A 24,741-nucleotide genomic window follows, 5' to 3' on the forward strand; every position below is an offset into this window, starting at 1 on the left:
TGTGCTTTTCCCAAAATAAAGAAACAAAAACAGCCAACACTTTTATTTTCCAGTCCAGTGCCCTCAGTCAGAGTGGCTAGCCTTGGTGATAGGGCCTTTTTATTAGCTACCTGTGTTGATTTCTGGCTCCATTTCAGGTGTGCAATCCCTCACCACAGTGTCGTTGATGTGGGTGTAGCTGCAGAAACAGCATAGGTACTGTTGAGTCTACTCACTTTGGTTCAATTCTGCTGCTCCTCTTGAGAATTGAGTGACCTCAGTTTTCCAGAGCTCATTTTCTTTATCATTAAAATGGGAACACTCATAGAGGTGTCATAAGGAGATAAATGTGATGATGTATGCAAAATTTTCTTTTATATAAATGACCACCAGGTGAGGAAACTCCATGCTGGCAAAATAGGGTGGTATGGTAGACAGAATATGGGCTTGGAATCAGATTTGCATGTGCAATTCGCTACCTGTAGATCTAGAGTAAGTCACTCGGCCTCTCGGCCTCAAGTTATTCATCTATAAAAGGGGACTTCTATAGTGTAAACTCCACAGGACAGTGTTATAGATTGAATCGTGTCCCCTGCTCCAAAAAAAAAAAGATGTTCAAGTCCTAACCCCCAGCACCTCAGACTGTGACCTCATTTGGAAATAGAGTCGCTGCAAATGTAATAGTCAAGATAAGGTCATACTGGAGTAGAGCCAGTATCCTTATAAGAAGGCAGCCATGGAAAGACAGACACACATTCAGGGAGAGGGCCATATGACAATGAAGGCAGAGACTGGAGTTAAGCAGCTGCAAGCCAAGGAACACCAAATATTGCCAGCAAACCTCTAGAAGCTAGGAAGAGACAAGGAATGATGCCTCAAGTTTCAGAGAGAGCATGGCCCTGCCAACGCCTTGATTTTGGACTTCTAGCCTCTAGAATGAAGAGACAGTAAATTTCTGTTGTTTTAAGATATTCCATTTGTACTATTTGGTTACAGCAGCCCTAGGAAACTAAACTAATACAGACAGGAACTTTACATGATTCTGCCTCTCACTGTGTCCCCAGCACCTAGCAGAGAGGCTGACACATGGTAGCCTCTCAATTATTTGTTGAATGAGTGAGTGATACATGCTGTGAAGGTCACGTTGGAAAGCATGAGTAAAGTGATGAGCACAATGCATGTTACACATAAGATATTTGGTACATGTTTATTCCTTTCCCTTATTATTTCAAAGGCTCCTTTCTGTACACAATGTGGTTTGGGATGAAAACAAGCCAGTTTTCCTTCTAATTTTTGTCTAAAACCTCCTAAATGGCCCCTGCCTTAAAGAATCTCCCTCTGGGGAAGTTTACAGTCTGAGAGAGACCCTGTCATGTAGGGCAGATTTGAGCAGTCATTTCTCCCCCTGTGCCTCATTGATTTTTCAAGATTGTGTTCCTTGATTTTTTCATATTTCCTGGAGTGAGAGTAGAGGAATTTCTGAAAAGCTCAGCCCTTAATACTTTTGTGCTTTTCTCAAAAAAAAGTTTCAAAAAGCTTTGTAGAAATCTAATGGCAGTAGAAGATTTGGAATAGTGAGCAAGTTCAGGGAAAGCTGTCTAGAATCAGGGTGTTTATGAGGGAAAACAGTTTAAAGAAAATGCCTCACTATATGCTTACATTCACACCACAGTGCTTTCTTTTTGTTGTTGTTGCAACAAAAAGACAGAAACCCACACAAATGATAAGTATACAACTCTGGCTTTATTTTTCAGGTTTTTTTCCTGGTTAATTTTTTCCCAGTTTATTGATTATACTAATCTTCGATTCCCCCTTTAAGATTCTATGAAAGACAGAGTTTCTAGAAAGAACTCTTGCTGTGGGCTCAAATGGCCTGGGTTAGAATCCCAGCTCCACACTCAGTAGCTCTGTGGCTTTGAGCAAGTTGTTTAACTTTTTGAACATTATTGTCCCCCTCCCATGGTTGTTGAGAGATGAGTAAACCCTTGAATTTACAAATGCACATTCTTGTGTTTATTGCTATTATTAATTCAGATTATTTAAGTGGGATGAGAGTAGGCTTAGGGTCCAACAAAACAAGGCCCAGGACCCAGTCTTGTAGCCTCTAGCTGGGTGACCTTGAGCAGGCTCTCTATGAGCCTCAAATTCTGCATCTGTCAGTTGAAAAAGATCTTAATGGTTTTGCAGGGATATGAGGCTTGATTGACATGATGTATTTAAGGGCCTTCCACACTGCATACACATAGTGGGTACACAATTACTATCAGTTCCCTTCCCTCATTCTAGCAACTTGACCCATTTTTCCCCATAGCTCCCTATGTCTTGCCTCTTTCCTCTGTACTTAATACTTCACTGTCCCTCCAGTGTTGGAGTAGAAATGGGACTTGGCGATTAGGTTATGCTCTTTCTTTGTCTTGAGGCCTGGAATTTTACAGCTATGTAAATTGAGTAGGAGGAGGGATATATATATATATATATATATTCAGGAAGTAATAAATGACTGAAAACAGCTCTTTGGGAGCGCTTTCCTAATCAAATCTTAGTGCGAAAGTGCAAAGCTTTAGCCTTCCTACTGAACAGAGTGCTCTGTGACAACATATTGTTCAAGGCCTACCATAAATTTCAGTGGCTCCTTGGTCACATTGCCAGCAGATTTTGATAGGCAAAGATAATCCAACTGGCCTTGTTTTTGCCTTCCTTCTCCCCCATATTCCATGTAAAGTGGCCCCTCTGTCTGGCCTTATTAGAGCCTCCAGTGGCCCAAATGGACCATCTTAAACTCCTTTGGAGGCAGCTCCTGACAAAGGTTAAAAGAACCTGTGAGAAATCTGGGGTTGCAACTGACAACTCGAGCTCCATAGGTTTCTCATTTCTTCTGCCCTCATCCCCTAACATAGCGGTCCCCAAACTTTTTGGCACCAGGGACCAGTGCTCCTATGGGAATCTGATACCTGGTGATCTGAGGTGGAGCTGAGGCAGTGATGCTAGAGCTGGGGAGCAGCTGCAAATACAGATGAAGCTTCTTTCACTCGCCAGCTACTTACTTCCTGCTGTGCAGCCTGGTTCCTAACGGGCCATAGACCAGTACTGGTCTGATGTCAGGGGCCCTTGCCCTAACATCTCCCTCACCACTCATCCCCCTACAACATCCCTGCCTCTCTCACATTACATAATGTGCTTTTTAGTTCTCAGTCTCCAATACCCAGGCAGAGCCTCACATGGTGCTATCTTGGCAATTAGTGATGCTTAGAACAGAACCTGGGACGGGGTAGGCACAAAATAAATAATTGATGAAAGAACCAATGCCTTCCACTCAATAATAAAAAGACGAATAACTCAATTTTAAAATGAGGATCTGAAATAGACATTTTTCAAAGAAGATATGCAAATGGCAATAAGCACATTGAAGATGCTGAACATCATTAGCTATCAGGAAGTACACATCAAAACTACAATGAGATACCACTTTATACCCACTAGAATGGCTATAATCAAAAGTCAGATAATAAAGTGTTGGCAAAGATGTGGACAAATTGAAACTCTCAAACACTGCTAAAATGGTACAGCCACTGGCAAATGATCCAGCTGTTCCTCAAAAGGTTGAACAGAATTATCATATGGTCGAGCAATTCCCCTCCTAGGCATCTAACTAAGAGAAATAAAAACATACATCTATACAAAAACTTGTACACAAATGCTTGTGGCAACTTATTCAGAATAGCCAAAAAGTAAAAACAAAAGTTTTTATCAGCTGATGAATGCATAAACAGAATGTGGTATATCCACATGATGCAATGTTTTTCGGCAATAAAATGAAATGAAGTCCTGATCCATGTTACAACATGGATGAACCTTGAAAACATTATATTAAGTAAAAGAAGCCAGTCACAAAAGACCGTATAGTATATGTTTCCATTTATATGAAATGTTCAGAGTAGGTACATTCATAGAGACAGAAAGTGGATTAGTGATAGTCTGGAGTTACATGGGATTAGAAGGAAATGGGGAGTGGGTTTTGGGGGGGAGGTGATGAAAATATTCTAAAATTGTTTATGGCGATTGTTGTACTCCTCTGCAAATATATTAAAAATCATTGAATGATACACTTTAAATGGGTGACTTGTATGGTATGTGAATTATATCTTAATAAAGCTGTTATTACCAAAAAAAAAAAATCAATGAATGTTCTAATTTAATATCCCTGTATTAAACAGCAGACTGGTTTATAGGCCGTCCCTGTGTGAAGACCAGAGACCCAAGGTGCTGTCTTCTCTCTGTGTTGAGGTAGAAGGGACACCAGAAACTGTATTTCCCAGGATAAAGCAGGTGAAAGCAGAGCTCCTTTCCTGGTGAATGCTTACAAAAACAAAAATGGCCCCGAGAAACCTGTGAGGTGGAGAGCTAGAGATCAAATGAGCTGAGCCTGAGAAATTTATAGCATCCTGTTTTCCAGAGACCATTTTCCCAACATAAGTCAAAAAGACAGATGGCTCCAGACCTGCTTCTGAAAATAACCACTGTTGAGGAGAGAAGAGTTGTCTTAGTGGGAGCTGCCCAGCCTGAAGAGTAACACCCACAAGAATTAATAGGCTGGAAAAGAGGCCAGTTTGGACCCAGGAGGCTTCAGTTCTGCCAAGCTCAGCCCATTAGGGATCCAAAGCAGACACTTGTCTTTGCAGCCTTTCTGTGTGTGTGTTTCTTCTTAAAATAACTTTTATTGTTTTTCTTTTAATCATATTATCAAATTTGTTCCTTAAAAACATAGAATTTATAGGAAAATATAAAGAAAAAATAAAATTTATTCATAGTTCTATTGCCCTAAGGTAACATGTATTAACATTTTTATATAGATTGTGCATGCACACACATACACATGCATTTAAACAAGCCTCAGAATTACTTTTTATACAGTTTTGCCTCATGCTTTTTTATATTCTATTTCCCATATCCCTAAGCATTCTTTACAAACATGGCCTATAATGTCTGCATATTAACATTACTGTACTGATGTGCCTTAATTTACATAATTAGGCACTTTTTAACATAAGGGATGTTTTTTCTTTTTAGCATTTTAAAACATATTTTACTTTTACTATTACAAATGATTTTGTAATGGATATCCTTATAAGTAAATCTTTTGAGAAGTCATGATTATGTTCTTGGGTAAATTCCTAGAAGTAGAATTGCTTAGTTAAAAGGTTTTCACACTTTAAAATCAGTTTATACCAAATTATAATACCAATATCAGTGCATAAAGTCTTGTTTGTATTAAAATCAACATCTATTTTAGTACCTACTAGATGCCAGATATTTTCACATTTATTGTTTCATTTGCCCCCGAAGTTTAAAAAAAAAATTTTAAATATAAAAAGAACTACATGTGTTCATTATAGAAAAATTTGAAGATATAAAAGCATATTTTAAAAATTAAAAATTACCCATATCGGTAATAACCATTGTTAAAGACTTTTTTCAGCCCATATTTTTTCCTATCTACTTATACAAATTAATTCATTTTTAAAATGTTTTATGAACATTTACTATACTGAAAGAGCCTGACTTTCCATTGTAACTGAAATCATTTTTATCCTGCATTTTTTAAATAGACTCCTTTAATCCTTAGAAAAGCCCCTTGAGGTATGGACTACTGTGACCCCCATCTTTTAGAAAGTTGGACCACAAAAGAACCTTAGAATGTTCTAGTCCAACTCCCTGATGGGGAAATCGAGGCACAGAGAGGGCAGAGGACTTGCCCATGGGCTGACTCGCATGCACATTTCCTAACCCCTAGTCTATTGCAGCAGACTGCAGCCTGTAATGTAGAGCTGAATCTATACTGCCCTAAACTGGGATGGCTATATAATAATTGTCCAAATGAGGACATTTTAGAATAAAAGTAGGGCACCATTACTAATTAATGCTGGATAACAGATGTAAATTGGGGCTGTCATTAACAAACCAGAATGCAAGTTCCCTCTAGCTCACTAGCTTCAGATTCTTGTCATTTGGAAATGTTTTGAAGCAATGGATTTTAATCTATTTCAGTTCTGTAAACCTTTTTTGAGCTGAAACTGAGCCAGGCCAGGACACAGAGATGAGCAGTCTGTGGTCCTTGTCGGGCAGACAAGCCATTTAAGCAGTAGGTGTGAACATCATTCACTGGAGTCAAAAGTACCACTGCAGTGGTCTTTCAGCAGCTCCAAACCTTCATATTATATAAGCAAGCCCTCATTTTCCTCATGCCCCATTTTTCACTCAGAACTAAGATTTTACTTATTCAATGAAGTAATAGGCTGTCCTGTTAAAAGGAAATAGATATGAGGTTGGTGCATGAGAAGAGAAGGAATGCATGTGGTTTTAAGTGGAGGGAGTAGAGTAGTTTTAAAAAGAAGACTGGAGATGAAATACAACAAGCCTTCACAGGAAGGGTGAATCCATCAGCTTAGGGTTCCATTGAGATGAGGCACCTCTGTGGGTCTAAGGGTTTTATTTCATGTTTTTCTAGGTGTTATTCAGTAATTATTGTGTACTGGGCACTGTGCTAAGCATTTTACATACAGGCTTCTAATGTGCAAGGCTGCCAGGTGAAAGGTTATTAGGACGTTCTTTCAATAATCCAGGGAACTGCCTGGGAAGAAGGTGCCCTCCCTGAGGCACACAGCTAGTGCTCTGGTTTTGAAGATAAGACTCACCCTTCCCCACGATGTAAGCAGTTTGGGATTGTCCCTACTGTATAGCCTAGATGGGATTTACTATAGGTGAATAAGCTTCCATTTGGGTGTTTAGATGGATCTCTCAGGACTGCTGAGAAAGATATTAAAAGGTACATTTCTTTCTTTGACAGAGTAATAAACTTGTTCATCAGCTAGCCCTTCATGCTTCAGTCTCACAGCATTTTCCAAAGACATACCCAGAATCCAGAATGCTGGAAGGCTCTTCTTGAGAACTAGCTTACCCTAGTTATAGGTTACATTTCAAATGCCAAGGAAAGCTACCATCGATTCACACAAGGGTGTGAGTAACTGAAATTGTTCTTTCTGCAAGTCTCAGAATTCCCTTGTCATATGTTGTTTTCATATATCACAGCTGCCTCCCTAACACTTTTCCTCTTTTTTATAACCTAAGCAAGTAATACATATTAATAAAGGTGTCTCCGGCAATCTTAAAAAAGGTGATATAAAAATTCAAACTAGAAATATTTTCTTGCACCCGAGGGGTCGTGGTTCTGTGCACCTTACCTTAGGACCACTTAAATCAAAAAGCTGCTGATGAATGAGCAGGAGGGAATTAACATGTTTTTAATAACATCTGCATTTCACAGGAATCTCACAAGTTATTGTGTACCTACCTCCTAAGTGCCTGGCAGCTTGTTAGGTGCTTTGCATGTTAGGTTAGGAATATTCAGAGCAAACCTGGAGGCCTGAGGTGATTTGGGAATACTGATTTAGATGATTTTGAGGTGATCAGATGGAAGAGAGAAGAAACAGGCATGAGATCTTGGAAGGCACTGAGCTGTTCCCAGCCCAGGGTCCCTGAAGTTTGTAATGGAACAATTTACTTAGTTCTGGAACTATTTATTTCATAAAGTTCGACAGATTTACTCAGGAAGAGGCTGTAACAAATACCCTGGAACAACATATCATGTTTCTTAACTTTTGTCTGAAATTCTAACAACTCAGCATGATATGGTGCTGGTTATCTCAAGCTCATCAGAAGCTCTGATTAGAGATTATAAGATGTCTTTGGTTAATAAAAGATGAGGAAATGAAAGTATATTTACTTAATAAATATAGCCTTGTCGACAAAATCTTTCCAAAACCGGGACTGTAGGGGAAGGGGAATCATGAATGGGGTTCCTTATGGGGTGGTTTCATTCAATTTAATAAACATTTGGTGAGCACTGACCCTGGGCCCTTGCTTGCTCATGCATACTGTGTGTTCAGATTTAGTAACTTTAGTCTTCACAACATGTGTATAAAAGATTACCCAACTTAAAACTGAGGAACCGGAAGTCCCTTCCCTGAGATCATACAGCTAATAGAAAGCTAGGTCCAATGCTGTTGAACTCCAAAGCCCACTTCAAGAATCTACTCCTACCCCAGGAATGTGCCATACACTTTTATGTGTAAGACAGCTACAGATAACCAAAAATACAGCAGGGCAAATGTAATATCAAAACTAAAGACAAGGTTAGTCAGAGAAAGGAATGATCTCCCCTACAGTGCTGTATGGTAAGTAGTGTCAGTGAAGACTCTCTCAAGGTGAATTGGGAACACTGGTTTGGATGATTTTGAGGTGAATCATGGCCTGAATTTTTAGGTTGAAAAAAAACAAAACACAGAGGAGGAAGTCACCCAGATATTGTGCCATGGTCACTGATCCCTTCTGCCTCAGTTGCTCTTACTGAAGTTCTAAGATGAACTAGCCAAAAGGCAAACAACAACTCTATCAAATGTCATATGTGGTTATGCTCAGGGGTTGGCAAAAAGTCATGGAACCTGCAAAATCCGGCAGGATTTGGTGACTGTGACTGAGTGAGTTTCTCTTGGTGGATAGACTGCAAAAAGTCATGTTTTTGTTTTGTTTTGTTTTTAATTTTAACAATCAGCAATTCTCTGTGCCACCTCCTCCTTAGAGCCCTGTCGAATCATATGATGGGATGTCTGGGCTGCAATATGTTTCTTAAGATTCAGACTCTTTAAAAAGCTCAGTGGATCTGATTATGTTTTTAACCTTCTATCAGTCAAGGTGGGAGAAAAGAAGCAACCCTTGCTGTCGTGCAGATGCAGTGTCTTGTACTGTAAACTTTTATGTGTGTGTGCTTATGTCCCCTCTCTTGTAGACGATGTACTGCACATGTCTAAAGGCTAGCCACTGATAGGACTGCAGATTGTCTGATGTCAAAGGTCTTGTTCCAGGCCATCACATTCTCCTTCTGAAGAGTTGTGAGTGGTGCTCACAGAACTAGAGAGAGCTGAGAATTTAGAATCATAGACCCCTGACATGTTAGGAAATTTTGGGACCAAGTTTAGTGCATTGTGGAACTCACAGAACGTTAGTGTCCTAAAATTATAGAACTGTTTCAACTGAGACTGTTAGAACATAAGGATCATAGTATGTTAGACCTCTGGAATTCATCTATTTAGCAAATATTTATTTAGTGCCAGTCACTAGGCTGGATTTTGGGGATATAAAAGTGAAAAAGACCACTAAAGTTATTACTCTCAAGGAGTTTTCAGAGAATGCCTGGATTTAGGAATCTTAAAATGTTAGATTCTTAGAAAAGTAAAATATTAGAGTATTGAAATCCTAGGAAGCCAGTGATGGAAGGGGCCCTGGATCATTCTCTTCAACTCTCTCTACCTTTATGAGGCTCAGAACCTGTTCCAGGCATATCCAATTAAAATCTCACTAATAAGAATATCATTTCACTTCTGTGACATTACAGAATGGCCAGCTCGCAGGGGCTCAGCGATCACCCAATGCGAGCCGCTCATTTTACCAGTGAGGCCACTGAGGCTGAGTTGGGGCAGCTGTTTGGTAGATAGTAAGGCCCATCAGGATTAGACCCCAGCTTTTCAGGCCTCTTAGAGAGCAGGCAAAGCGGGAAGGGCTTCCCGAGTATTTCTCAGGAGTTCCCTCTTTCCAAACCTTGCAGACTTCTCTATATCGAGGACCCTGCTCTTCAGAAGGAGTTTGCACCAACTTTCTTTCCCAGCAGCATCAGCCTTGCCCCCAGGCCACGTGTGCAGTAGACCGCCCAGTGTTGGGAGTCCCCCCTCCCGCCGCCCTTCTTGATGCGTGTTTTATTTTGCTCCCTCCCCCTCCTTGTGTGCCTCAAAACCAATTTTCATTATTTTTTTCTGTCTGTGTTTGTCTTTGTGGTTCGCAGGTGCTCCCTTGCATTGTTCATCCGCTTCATCAACCCCTATTGAGCAGTCCCCCTCCCCGCCCCCCTCCCCTCCGGCCAATGAGAGCCAGAGGCGGTTGCTAGGCAACGGTGTGGCCCAGCCAACCCCGGACTCAGACTCTGAGGAAGAGTTTGTCCCTAATTCATTCTTAGTTAAAAGTGGCTCCGCAAGCCTGGGGGTCGCAGCGAACGGTAAGTCCCTCTTTTTTCTTAACTTTTTCGTGTAGTTTTGTTCCCCTCGCCCTTTGTTGGCGATGCTGATTGATCTGCCTGCTTGGGCCTCTTGCAGGGGTGGAAGGGCCTGGCGCATAGGGGGTTCGGGGTTTTCGGGGGGCCTGGAGCGGCTCAGGCAGCCCCACTCCTCTCTGGCTACGCAGCTGGATGGGGTGTGGAGCGGAAGTTGGGGGGCTGCTGTACCCATCCCCATGACAGATGTCTGGTAGACAGAGCTGCAGGAAAAGAGATGCACAGACAGACACAATGAGACAGAAGTATCAGGTAGAGATGGACGCAGGTAAAAATAACAGAGACAAAGATGGACACAGAAAAGGGGAGGAAAAAGGTTAAAACTAAAACAGTACTAATTGGCTACCTGCCAGGGACTCTGCCTGCACTGCCACTTGTTGCTGCTTTGGATCCTCATCACAACCCTGCCTAAGAAACCTGCCTTACGATGTCCCGGTTAACCATGAGAAAGCTGAGGGAAGGGATACTGCCTGAAGCCTAATGCTGGCTTTGGAAGTTCTTGACTTTCACAGTGTCTGGAGGCAGAGGGCCCTGCAGTCCCAAGCAGCCGCTGAATGCTGGCTGCAGAGAGAGCTACTGGGTTTAAGCCATCGGCCCATAATAAGCACTCTTGTAAGCACTACCCTGACTCTCTTAAGGAGAAGCAGTGAGCGAGGTAAGGTGGAAGAGCTCCAGGTTGACCAAGAGCCAGCAAACCCTGATAGGGTGCTGTGTGACCTGGGCCAAGGTGCTTACCCTCTCTGTGTCCTGCAGAGGCCAGTCCACTTCATTACAAGAATACTCTGGAGGGGATTCAAGCCTCTGCTCTCTTTTAAAGTCAGAGCGTCTTTGGCCTTGATGCTTCTCATCTGACAGGCTCTTAGACCTTGCATTCTCTGACCAAACCATCCTCCAAGGCCTTTCCCTCTGTGCTCCCTAGAGGTGTTATCCTTTTGATGATTGGGTGTCACTGCTCCTCTATACCTTTTATCTGCTCATGTTTCAAATAATGCACAGAAACAGGAACCTTCAACTGAGAGGAAGGAAATTTGTGTTCCAGACCCAGCTCTGTGGCTAACTGGCTATTTCTTTGGCAAATCACTGTCCCTCCCTAGGCCTCAGTTTCCCCATCTTGCCAATGATGGAGCAACCTCTAAGGTACTCTGATTTTATGAGTGTCATGTGGTGCTGACTGAGGTATCCCTGCCTGCCAGTAGTAGTTTTCTTAAGCTTTACTTAAGGAAGTGGGGGGGGGGGGGGGACATTACATAATGATAGTCTTCATTCATTGCTGACTTAAAAAGCCTTGCAAGCAAAAGAGAAGGCAAGAGATTAAACCTCTCCGTTTGCTAATTAACTGAACAAAAGCAATCATTTTGTTGTAAGTTCTACAGCAAATTGATGACATTATGTCATTACTGGTATTCAGAGAAGATGGGGAGACTTTGGCCTACAGCTGCCTGCTTGGTGGTTATGTTCCTCTGTGCTCCTGCTCCCCAGAAGACCTAGAGACACTTTGGATTCCTTCTCCGAGTGTGTCACTGTAAAGGTTGGTAACAAATATGTCCCACACCTGAAGGGAGATTCTGGGTCCTTAGTGGTCTGCTGCTCTGGGGTTGGCAGGTCATGAGAGCGCCGGTGAGTCTTACCCCACATCTGACCCTGCCTACCACCTTCCTCACCCCTGAACCCAAAGGGTCTTGTATAAGCCAAAGGACCAGCTGGGACTGGCATGGACCCAGCACTAGCAAGTCAGGGTGAGTGGGCCCTACCACGTATTGGGTCCAATAAATATTGGTGTGGCTTTGTTTGATTTTTTTTTTTTTTCATGAAAAAAATGAAATTGTTTTAATGGAAGTGTCTTTGTTTTTATATCTTATGAAAATAGCAATGCTTGTGAACATTCGAACAGGAAAGTAAAATGTTAAGTTCTATAATCCTACCTCCCATAGATAACCACTTTTAACAGTTTGGTGCATAGCCTTACAGATGCTTTTTATGTAGTGTTAATTTAATGAGTGAATGAATGAATGAGCAAGTAATATGAATTATGGGAGCACATCAATGGACCCAAGAGAGCAAGGGCCATAGCATCAAAATTTCTGAAATTGGGTCCCAGACATGCAACCCTGGGCAAAGTATTTTACCTCTCAGATCACCAGTTGCTCCATATGCGAAATGGGGAAAACCTTCCCCGGTTGCTGTGGAGTTTTAAAATGCTAAAGATGATAAACTTACTTATCTCCCTTCCCTATATTTACACCCCCATCCTCATCCACCAACTTAAGGCTTTAGATACCACGTAAATGGATCATTTGCGCCATTTATTTGAGAGACCTGCTCCCCCTGAAACTTAATTCAGAATGTACTGTAAATAACAAATGCAGCCCCTTGGGCTCCCAAAAGGTGAAAATGATGAGTTTCAGTTTGGTGGGAACAGACTCAGCACCCACCACACAGGGCTGACCCTCTGGGAAACAGATTTCCTAGAGCTCAGGCTGTGCTCTGCAGTGGCTCCCGGGAGGCCCTCTGCCTACAGCTGTGTCAACTCCAGCCCAATGCTGATATCCTAGATCTGCGATGCCTCAGAACCACCCTGCTAAAATCCCCATGTAAAGTGCAAGGAGCACACGCAGGGCATTACAGAACAGCTCATTGTCCCTGAGGAAAAGAAAACAGGGAAGTAGCGGCTTTCTGTCATCAAAATCCTAATCCACCTACAAGGATAACCATCTAGAAGTCGCTGATATATACAAAGAAAGATTTTGCTAAAATATCAACTAGTCACAGTTGAAAAGCCAAGGAAGTGGTTAGGATTAAATATGTTATGTATTTGTCCCTACCACATAGAAACTTTTCAGAATAAATATTAAATGTTCCTTGAATTGTTCTGATCTAAATTCTAAAGTAAAAAATTTTAAAGCCTTAAAAACTTAGAGGGTTAATTAATATTAAAGAGGGTCAGGGAATAAACAGCTCAGAGCAGTTGTCAGTGTCTCAGAGCCTAGGTGAGGTAGAGGTGGTCGGGAGAACTTACATGTAATGAATACCCTCTGTGGGTAAGTCTTTTCTTTACATGCATTACCTTATTTGAGCTTGCATTTATCTCCACTTCTCTGTTCAGGAAACCCAGGGCCAGCGATACCCAGAACTCCACTGCTTTTAAGGGACATGGCAAAGATTCAAACCCAGTTGACTCCAGACCTCCTATATTTTCTCTCTCTCTCTCTCTCTCTTTCCTTTTTTGATAAGTTTCATTTCCATTACTACCCTGCTGTGTCTATGTCCCCTCCTTAGTAGGAGGCTAGAAAAGATAAGAACTCTACTAAAAAAAAAAAAAGAAAAGAAAGAGAGAAAAAAACTGATTTTAAGAGAATTGCAAGTTCTTGGATTCCTATCTCTCACCTCACAAACCTTTATGAAGCACTTGTCTAAGAGGCGTTTTAACTCATTGAATCATTGAACTTCAGAAAATTTCATATTTACCTTGTGACATAGCCATTTTTAGTTTCACTGAGGCAATAGAGGGTCAGAGAGGTTAAGTAACTTCCCTTAAATCACACAGCTTCTAAATGATAGAACCAGATTTGAACTATGGTATCTGTCTGATACCATAGAGTAGAATCTTTCCATTTTGTTTTTGTGAATACTGTAAGAGTTTCAAAGATGAATCAGAGCAGATGACTTAGACACTAAATTTTGGTACCACTTCATAAGAGCCAAGCCCCTGATGCTGGGCCTTCCATGGCTTTTTTCCCCGCTAAGCTCTGGGCCCTTTCTGCCTTGAGTTACAGATTTCTCAGGCTGGTCACATTGGCCGGCATCACTGTTGTTTGGCAGTTTCATTGACTTTCTGGGATCTTAAGCTGCTGGGCTTATTTTGTTTTGACTTCCAATCTAGTGGAGGAGTGTTTATTTTTCTTTCTAAATGAGAAACACTGCTATGCATGTGAGCTGCTTCCAAAACTGTTCTCTTAAAACAAAACAAAACAAAAAATTCAACTTAATTTGGAACCTATCCAGATTCCCCTGGGGGAGCCTGCCAGAGTCGTTTTAAACCAGTTTGTGAAATCGGAAGGCAAATTTGTGCCTCTTTCCTACTGCTGAGGTCCAGTGAGGTTTTGGTCTCCTTTCACTGTGAATTTCGTGGAACCCCTTTCCATTACTGCTTGCCAGCTGCAGGTATGTGGGTCTGTATGTTTCCCAGGTTCCAAGGTTAAAGGACAATGGGGCATGCGAAGTTTTCACGAAAGTTTGTTCATGTCCCCTCACAACTCTCTTGCATCATACGACTCCTGTTGGTCAATAAATGCTGATACTAGCTATGTAGGGAAGTACCTAACTCCTAGTAGGAAAAAAAAAAATTGATTTTTTATTTATTCATTCGTGATGACATTTGAAATGTTCGTAAATGTTTTCCAAACAAATGAAAGGTGAAGGGCATTCTAAGCAAAGGGACTCTATAAAACATATCTAATATATGGAGTCAAAATCCCTTAATTGAAACTTAGAGACAGATGCATTTCTGAATTCGGAAATGTTCAGATTTAAGAAAGAAAATAGAGCACACATACTGTATTCTTCCTAATGTTCCTAGAGTACTGGGGTGGTCCATAGTAATCACACACGTCGATGTTTCTGCTGTGAAACATACGAATGGTTAAAAGATCCTGAGCCTCATGTCAGTTCAGGTAAGGTTTTACCACCAAAAGAGTTTTGCTAAAACTTTCAGTCTTAGAGTTTCAGGTTTTCAGAATAGTGGCTAACACACAGTGATCCTGGATTGTGCTCTTTAAAAATGGAAGATATCAGGATTCTTGAAAGGTTTAGTAATTTGCTCATGGTTAAAGAGAGGTAATTTAATAATAGAAGGCATGATACAGGTTCAAATCGCTAGCCAGGAAGCTGTAGAGAAGCACTTGTTTATCCATTAAGAGTGTTTGGAAAGGCCAAGTGCCCTCTGCTGTATGCATGGGAGCTCAGGAGGCCAGCGCCAGCAGGCTAACTGGCTCACAGACCTAGGAGTCCAGGAAAGTAAAGCTTAATTCTCAAAGTCTAAAACTCAGCAACTCTGAGTTCTTAAGGAACATTTCCTGACAGCCTCTTTCTTCGATACCCAGCTGTTTTCTGTACAGACTACCCCCTAACAGTCTGGAGATGCGATTATTCCCGTGTCTAGTTTCCTTGTTCAACTGCAAGTTCCTTGAGGTAGGCCTCGTCCACAGCTGTATCTTCAATGCTGAGCACCTGTAGGTGCTAAAATCAAAACTGAAAAAAAAAGTTCATTTGTTTCTTCTTCCTTTCCAACAGCCCCGCTCCCACACACAAAACTATCTCACTAGGAACAGTGCAATGAGCTACATACATGGTATAACTGTAGAAACTCACAGAGATGAAGCAATGTGCCAAAGTTCAGTCAAGATTCAAAGCACAGCCCCAGACTCCAGCGCCCTTCTACCTTTCCAGGTACCTGCCTCAACTAGACAATCCCTCACCTGTGGCCTCTCACCAGGGGCAGGAGATTATGTTCCCTAATTGGGGGTAATGGGGACAGCCACACAGGGGTCACTTCTGTTTTTGCACAGTTTACAAAGCCCTTTTTCATGCATTACCTCAGGCAAACTCTGGTGACTCTAATTTAACTGCCACATTGACTTTCTAGGAGGTAAGGCTTCTTCCTGACCTGGCAAAATAAACAGGTCACATTTTGAATTAATGTAATTGAATGGCCTGGGAGAACCAGGACCCTCTAATTAGTCACCACGTGACACGATTGTAGACTTTTGCAACTCCTTTTCCACTAATTTCCCCAACTACCATTGCATTAAAAGGTACAAAAATAACATTTTGGTATGTGGCTTGATTGGATCTAGGAATTCCTAGACCACCCCCCAAGGAAAGCACATTAGCCATGTTTGGGCTTTTTCCATCAGGAAACTAAGCCTGGTTTGTGTCCTCACTGAAATGTTAGTGACCTACTCTATGGTGCCCTTGTGGACACCAGACCACATCTTAAAGCATCTCCTGACACATCAGGGCCCAGACTGTTGAAGAGGCACCTGGAAGGAGGCCAAGGAGAGTTCGGGAGATTAGTATAGCTAACATTTGTGTAGCCCTCGCGTTCCCAGAGCACGTTCACATCTGTCATCTCATTGGATCCACGGCTCTATGCCATGAGGTTGGCCGAATGTGGAGTATTGTGAGTACAGTTCTATGCTGGAGGAAGCATGCTGAGTGAGAGGGAAGCAGCTTAGCACAGCTGCTCCTTTGGCTACACAGCTTAGAACCACATCAGCCCAATCTGCAAGGCCCACTATCATCCATATAAACTCAGTGTTCCAGTTATAAACCTCACCTTGCGAAACCGCACCCTAATTCAGCCTGAGTTATCATGGAAACCTGCTTGTGGAGAGGCATACATGCCTCGAGCAACAGGCTTCAGGACCCAGTTCTGCCTCTAATCTGCAGTGTGACCTTGCAAGAGCCTTGTCCTTCAGGTCCTTAGCTTTCTCATCTGGACAGAGACCTGGATTAGATCAACATTTCCCAAGGCTTATTCCTTTGTGTGTCCCTGTCAGTCTGCACCATGGCAGTGTACCAACCTACACTGCTATTTACTTTCCTCTAAAGTGTCTCTTTTCTCAAACATTTTTTTTACTTAAATGAATTTATTTTCAAAGGAAATTGTATATTACTGCTGCAATTCACTTGTCATAAATAGAAGATAGCTGTAAAAATAAATACAATGAAAGCAGGTTATCACATTCTGGTGAGATAATGCTTGCTCAAGGACACTGAGCGGAGACTTGCTACTCTTTGTTAAACAGGGACATTGGCAAGTATTAGGTGTTAAAAGCACACTAGTACCAAACTGAGACTTCCTCCTCCAGATTATCAAAAGGATGGAAACAAAATGAAAGATATCTTGCATGTGATTCAGTGAGATTTAATGTCTGTTTGCAATGTATGCCCCCCGCCCCAAATCGTGTCCATAGGGTACACACAGCTCTGTGGCTTTTGCTAGTACTCTGTCTAGGCTTTTAATGTTCTACCCCCACAGCCTGCTCACCTTGAGTACAAATATCCCTTGCGGCTTCTAGAGCCTACCCTTCTCTCCTTTCCTATGTGTAGCCTTTTCTGAGCATCTGTTCCCACCCTCCCTTTCATAGCCTGCTGCCCTCTGGCCCTGTCATCAGCTCTGAGCTGGGTGCTTTGAGCTCAGCTGGATCCCCCATTACTGGTTAATGGCTCCCAGTTTGGACCAGGAAACCATGTGGCTTTTCTTCCTCCCCGCCCTTCCTCTCCTACTTCCCCCTCCTTCTCCTTCTGAACTGCGATTATTTATATAGGTGTTTGAGATTAAACAATGAATAAATATTCCCTCTCTTTTAAAAGGCCAAAAGGGCTGAAGTCAGAAAAAAAGCAGAAACGACGCAATATGGAACCATGGAAGGGAAAGATAGGTTATGGAGGCCTATAGGTCCTTGCCGTGCTATGTGGCCATGAGCAAGTTGCTTAACCTCTCTAGGTCTCAGTTTCCTCCAGGTTATGGAGGCCTATAGATCCTTGCTGTGCTATGTGGCCATGAGCAAGTTGCTTAACCTCTCTAGGTCTCAGTTTCCTCCTCTGTAAAATGGATATTGGTTTTAATAGGGCTTCACAAAATGGTTGTGAAATGAGAAATTGGAGGTAAGGCTTATAGCATGTTGATTGCAACATAAGAGTTGCCCCATGAATGTTAGTTTCCTTATTCCCCTTCTGGAACCAAAAAGGTTTTTGACATATCTGTGGAAGAAAGGCAGAGTGCTACACTCCCACCCCTGCAGGCTTGGAGGAAGTACAACAATTAACAGCTCTGTCTGGGAGTCCAGAGCTTTATTCTTCTTCCTTCTCCTGAGTTGATTTCCAGAGATTTAGGATGGGGAGATGAGCCCGAGGCAGCAGCTAAACAAACACAGCAGGGGGTCTTGGAAACCTGGCCTCAGCCTTTCTTGCTGGAGCTCCCTGCATTGCTACCATTCCCCATAGTTCCCAGAGATGAAACACTGTGATGCCTTTTCCTCCTGGTCAGCCTGCCTTCCCCCCAGAGTTGAAAGGAGAGGAAAATGACTGGTAATTCATTTATGCTTCACTCCCTCTCTCCTAAACGGATCATATTTCTATAAATAACTCTCAGAAGCTGCTGTGCGGGCTAACAACAACAACACATATATTTGCACTTCCAGAAACATCTCTTTAGCTGCCATTGAGGCTCTGGGGGAATATACACCTGATGCGAACCAAGTTCTCCTCTCCGGTGGCTGGACAACTGCACCTCATCTCACCTCTCTCACCCAGTCGCCCATTTACAAAATGGGGGTTGTTTCAAAGGCAAGATGGGATAACATCGAAGATACTGAGAGTACAGCCAGTGCTCAGTGTTTACTGGTCTCCCCTTTTAATTTTTGGCAAGGAACGGGGTATGTTTTTAGTTGGCGAGGAGGTTATCTGATCATAATTTAAGTTGTGATCACTTGTTTGCTGTCATCCTGAGAGCAAGCAAAATGGAAGTTGAGCTGATACTTACCTATTTGCTAGTTTTGTAAAATTTTGCTCCCCTTAACCAATACATTTCCTACGATGTCTTCTCTCCCCTGGGCCACTGCAGTAGTGTCCTCACTAGCCTCCCTGCCTCCCGTAATCCTTTCTCATACTGTCTCAGGGTGATCGTTCTATAAAACCCACATCCCTATCATAGAGCCTCTGCAGGTCCCAGTGCTGGCAGACTCAGGGCTTAAGTCCTCAGCATGGCTGGCCAAAGCCCTTCTTCACAGGAGCCCTCCCACTTTCTCTAGCTGCTTGCTTTTGTACTCCTGCTAGGGAGCTATGACCCCAGCAAACTCACACAGTTCTTGAAGGGACAGAGGACATTCTCGGTGCCCTATCTCCTATCTGGAGATATTGAAAGCAAAGGCTTCTGAACACAACAAATTCTTATTAACTTAGAGTCAGAAGAGGGGAAGGTCTTTCTGATTTGGAGTGATAAGGGAAGAAATGAAGCTTTATTACCCTTCAGAACCAATTTAATTCAGCACATTATCATTAAAGACCTACTGAGTGCCAGGACCCGTGAAGAGTAGAAAGCAGTCTGACCACCCATGAGCTGTTGGGGAGTCAGACACATTCCTCAACAGCTCTGCCCTAGAGCAGGAACTCATGAGGGGAACAAGGTAGGTGAATGTGCCAGGATGTATGGGGCTGCAGAGGTTTAATGCAAAATGGGAGGTTGTGGAGGACACCCCTCTGGAGAGAGAGGAAAACTGCCAAGGAGCACAGGCAAATCTACACAGTTAGGCTCTGCCGGGAAGTGAGCTGTAGTTTTATGGATCTGTAGGACTGCTATAGGCTGACTCGTATCCCAAAAGTCATTTGTTGAGGCCTAACCCTACATGTGGCTTTATAGGAGCAAGATCCTTTAAAGAGGCGATTAAGGTTGTATGAGGCCATAAGGGTAAAACCCTGATCTGAAGGAACTGGTGTCCTTATAAAAGAGGACTAGACACCAGAGCTCACTTGCTCTCTGCCATGTGATAACAGCAAAAGAATGGGGTAGAGCCAGAAAGCCAGGCCAAGAAGAGCGTTCTCACCAGAAACCAAACCCTGCTGGAACCTTGAACTTGACTTCCCAGACTCTAGAATGATGAGGAATAATCGTCTGTCGCCTAAGCCACCCAGTATATGGTACTTTGTTATAGCAGCCCGAACAAATGAAGACAAATAAAGACAAATGAAGCCTAGATGTTCACACTTCGCACATCAGTTATTGGATTGTAACCAAGCCCTTCCAGCCTAATTGTGGAGTCTTGAAGCATTTATTTTCTCAAACATTCATTCATTCATTCAGCAGACTTTTTAAAGTGTGTGCCCTATGCTATAGAGTCTTGATGAGCAGTCAGTCATCTGTGTCCTCCATGTGTAGCCATGTGCCTAAGGGAAAAGTGAAGGGAACACCAGGGGGTGGCGGGGGCGGGGCTGCTGTTTCTTCTTGCTAGGCTCTAAGCAACCCATCACTAGATGAAGAGCAGAGTTAGCACTGAGTGGAAGGGGCAGTGGTAGAAGGCAAGGATGTCTTCCTCTCCATAAAGAATGAGCTAATATGGCAGGTGCCCATCTCCACCCTACCACCTTCCCATCTCAGGGAGCAACCCATTTAGAAGACTCGATTTTCATGGGGTTTGAGGTGGATGAGAACAGGTTTGCTGCTCTGTGTTCCAGTCATTCAGAGCCATTGGGTGGCAGTTGGGGGGGGGGTGGGCAAAGGTGGATGGGACAGCCTCAGGAACCGAAGAGGGGATGGCACACCTTTGGATTATGCAATAGAAGACCAAATTCCATTACCAAGCACCTACAGGGTGTCAGGTCATAAAGGTAGAGCCTTTCCTAGGTGCTGCACCTTTCCCACTGAATCTGTATGGCTGATGGGCTCTAGAGCAAAAGAGTTAAGAGTGAGGGTTTGAATTTTGGCTCTGCCACTACTAGCTGAGATCTTTAGCAAATGATTTAACTTCTGAGTTTCCATTTTTCCTCAAGTGTAAAATAGAGATAATAATAATACCTACCACATAAGTATTGTAAGAATTTAATGTGAAGTAATGTATGAGAAGTACTTAGTGAAGGACCTGGCGATTATAATAAAGTCTTAAATGGAAACGGCTGTTATTATTATCATTGTTGTTCTGGTTATCATTTTACCAAACTGAACCTCAGAAAGGTACAATAACTTGGCCAACATCACACAGATATAAGTGGCATTTGGCATCCCAGGTGTGCCTGACCCCTCAACCCAACCTCTTTTCATCCCACTAAGTTTCCTTCCTGCCTCTAACAGCCATTACCCTCTTTCCTGACAACTCTCAGGAAGCCAAAGGTATTGGAGAGCCTCCCTAGCGGAACAGAGATTTCTTTCACCCCCACCTCACCCTCCTGCATGGAGGAGGAGGCTGTATGCACACTTGGACAGCAATTCTCAACCCCTGGCCAGAATCCCCTTGAATAGAAACCGCTGAGTTGCACTCTGGCTCTTAGCTCTTTTAAGATGCCCCTGTTAGGTCCCTGTGTAGGTGACAAGATGATGCATGAGGTCTGGCTAAGCAGCTTATTTGTCTGAGCTGGTGATGGCCTTTATCCTGAGGTGGGTTAATGGTAAGGGGCATTGGCCCTTTAAAGCACGGACAATGGACAGGCTTCTCAGGTCACCAAATCACTCAGCAAATGGCCAGAGCCCCTCAGAGCACGGGAGGCCCTTGCCCCTTCTACTCAGTGTGCTAACTCTGCTCTTCATCTAGTGATGGGTTGCTTAGAGCCTAGCAAGAAGAAACACTTGGAATAATGAGGAGAAAGACTCAAAGGGGATTATAATGACAAAGGACTTCAGAGGAGGAAACTAAGACAGAGAGGGACAAGGGCTAATTCCTGACTTCCCACCTCAACTCTGTGCCTGGCCGCACTGTGCCTTCCTAGCTTCGCTTTCTTCCCTCCTCGGATGCATCGGGTCCACAGTGACCAGACTGATTTTCCCAACGGCACCTTTCACTACTGAAACCTAACACTGTTGATTATGGTTTAAACTTCTTAGGCTAGCAGTCAGGACCCACTAGAATTTACCGCTTTCCCTCCTTCTTAAATCTCTCTGACCTTCCCCAAGCCCCCACTCTAGCGAGGCACTCATGTGGCCTTCACTGGCTGCTTCAACCAAAGCAGCTTCCTTTTGTCAGCTTCCTACATTTGCTTCTGAGTAAGATTCTATATAAAGAACACTTTGAATATGAAACATTTTTTTCAACGTATGGAAACCACTGATTTAAATCAACCCTTTCATTGCATGAAGAGTGGCAGAGCTGAGTTTGAAGCCAGGCCTTCTGATCCCCAATTCCAACTTTCTTTTAATGTACATATTCATTCATTTGGCTTGTAAGGATTTCTTTAAGCACCTACTGTGTGCCAAATACTGAGGTAGGCCCTGGAATACTCACATGAGTAAGACTAAGATTGTGTCCTCAAAAAGGGGCCTAAGCATTAACATCCAGTCCTGCTGAGGGCTCAATAATGTAAATGTGAAAAGTGCCCACTGATTTTGGCATCTAGATGGCCACTGGTGAACTTGGCAAGGATAGTTTCAAAGTATAGACGCTAAAACCAGAGGACGATGGTTGGAAGATGAGAAGATAGGAACAGCTGGAGTTGGGAGAGCTGATGCTAAGGGATTGGACTTTGCAACACAGATTACTTACTAACTACAATGGGAAAAGTTCCCTTTACAGTGGGAAGATCAGGACTCAATTGTCACCTTAACAAGTGACCAAGCCTAGTGGTCTCTAATATGAAGCAATAAGAAGTACATTCCATCATACATGAGATGTGCTTGCCAGAAACGTTTAACCTGAGTCTAATCAAGAGAAAACAATCGGACACATCCCAAATATAGGAAAGTCTATGAGGCAACTGGCCTGGACTTTTCAAAAAGATCAATATCATGGAAAGAAGAAAATGGGAGTATTGTGGTGGGTGGGAGTCTCCTTTAGATTAAAAGAGACTGCAAATAATAATAATAATGATAATAATAATAATAGCCAAATGCAACACTTGAATCTTGATTGGAGTCTAAGGTTTTTTCCTTTTTTTTTTTTTAAGACTTTATATTTTGTGAAGAATTGAAATTTTTAAATATGGTGTATATGTATGCTAGGTATTATTGTGGAATAATTTCATTTTCTTAGTTGTGACCATGATATTGTGGTTATATGGGAGCGTGTCATTAGGAGATGCATAGTGATATAAAGTGTCTTGTGTCTGCAACTTTCTTTCAAATGGTCAGAAAAAAAAACATTTCATATAGAGAGATAGGGATAAAGCAATGTGGCAACATGTTAACAATTGACAGTTTTAAGGGAAGAGTATATGGGTGTTTTTGTACGATTCTTTCAACTTTTCAGTGGGATTGAAAGTTTTCAAACTATAAAGGGGAAGATTTTACTTGCATTGGAGGGAGATTGGACAATAGCAACTTAGTTTTTGGAAAGATTTCTTGGCAACGGGTGAGATGTGGTCACTTTTTTTAGCAGGACCCCCACTCCCCTCCCCCACCCCTGCTTGGGGAACTAGGACTACAGAAACCCTCTGAACCTTCACAGAGTATTGACAGTTCAGCCGTTGTGATAAAACAGGCCCTTCCTGGGCGTGGAGGAGGCTTCAGTGAGGCACTGGAGCCGGGAATGGGAACCACATTGGCAGGAGTGTGTGGACCCCCACCCCAAAAACAGCCCTCTGTGCTGAGACAGGACAACTGGAACGAATTATGTACACTCATACTTGTTAAACTGCCTTGGCACCAGAAGTGATCCTCGTAACCTGAGCTTTACAGCGGCACAGCATAGTTAGCATTGGGCCAGCCTTGCCCCTGGACCTTCTCTGTCAGAGGTTTATGGCTAAAGCATAAAACAATTCAGCATGAGCTGAAACATGAAAAACTCCTTCAGATTATAAAGGCAAACTTTTCTGTTTAAAGTTTTCTAGGGAGGCAGCGCTTGGGAATAAAACCTTTTCAGTCTCCTTTTGCTTTTCCAGCCCTTGGCCAGACTCCCAAATACTCCACTCCCACCCACCCCACCCCAATCCCTACCTCGAACCCAGACCACAATCCAATCAAACACAGAAGCTGCTGCATTGTGGCTGGGGAGTGCTGGTTTATGAGTCTGAACCCTGAAGCTATGTGGCTTTTGGCAAGTTGCTTCCCCTATCTGGGCTTCAGCCCCTTGGTTATTTATAGACCATATTTATTACAGGGTTGGCTAGCCCACATGGGTATGTGCTCACTGAATGCGTGGAGCTCGTACACACTGTGGGTGCTCTGTAAATATTGTCTTGTTGGTTACATCTGCGTGTGTCAAATACATAGAGATCTGTAGAAAATAGTAATTTTTATCACGAAGGAAAGTTTTCAAAAATTACTCTTGTTTTTATCTAAAAGGTAGTGAATGTACTGTTCTTAATGGAAGAGAAATTATGAAGAAAGTCAGAAGAACAGAATTTTATTTTATTCTCGTTACGAGTTTTTGGTATACGGGGGGATAGAATTTAAAGTCAGATAGGCCTAGGTTCAAATCCCAGCTCTGCCACTTACTGGTTCTTACTGGTAGAGTGACTCAGGTAGGGTAGTAATCCATTCTGAGCCTCAGTTGCCTTATCTATATTATAGGATATAATAATACCAACCTAGCGGGGTGAGTACGGAACCAACACACTTTATGAATGGCTCTTAGCCCAGCACCTAGCAAATTAAGCATTCAATAAACAGAGCGGCAATTAGCACTAAATCTGAGAACAAGAGGGCTCCTGATATCCAGGCCACTCAAGTGTTGTTCTTGGACACCAGGGATGACAGACCAAGGGCAGCTAGCTGACATCAAGAGTCCTGCCCTGCGAACCTTCCAATGGATGAAAAAGCACTGTGATTTCTGCCCTTTTGAAGCTGTCTCTCAGCCTAGCCCTTCAAGCTATAAAGGGTTTTATAAGCGAGGAGCACACTGAAGATGAGACGAAATTTGAATTTGTTCATTTTAAGCAAGGTAGCTCTCTTTTAGATAAGGAAA

General features: G+C 42.7%; 1 protein-coding gene across 1 annotated transcript in view; it reads left to right on the forward strand.

Annotated features, from left to right (window-relative positions):
• TENM4 (teneurin transmembrane protein 4) overlaps positions 1-24,741 on the forward strand; it is a 375,350-nt gene that overhangs the window by 76,104 nt on the left and 274,505 nt on the right. The window contains exon 2 of the mRNA XM_023535518.1: positions 9,872-10,081. Coding sequence (XP_023391286.1) covers positions 9,872-10,081 — 210 coding nt within the window. The remainder of the gene's footprint in view (positions 1-9,871; positions 10,082-24,741) is intronic.

This window comes from Pteropus vampyrus, unplaced genomic scaffold (assembly GCF_000151845.1).
Source record: "Pteropus vampyrus isolate Shadow unplaced genomic scaffold, Pvam_2.0 Scaffold141, whole genome shotgun sequence".
Taxonomy (NCBI): domain Eukaryota; kingdom Metazoa; phylum Chordata; class Mammalia; order Chiroptera; family Pteropodidae; genus Pteropus; species Pteropus vampyrus.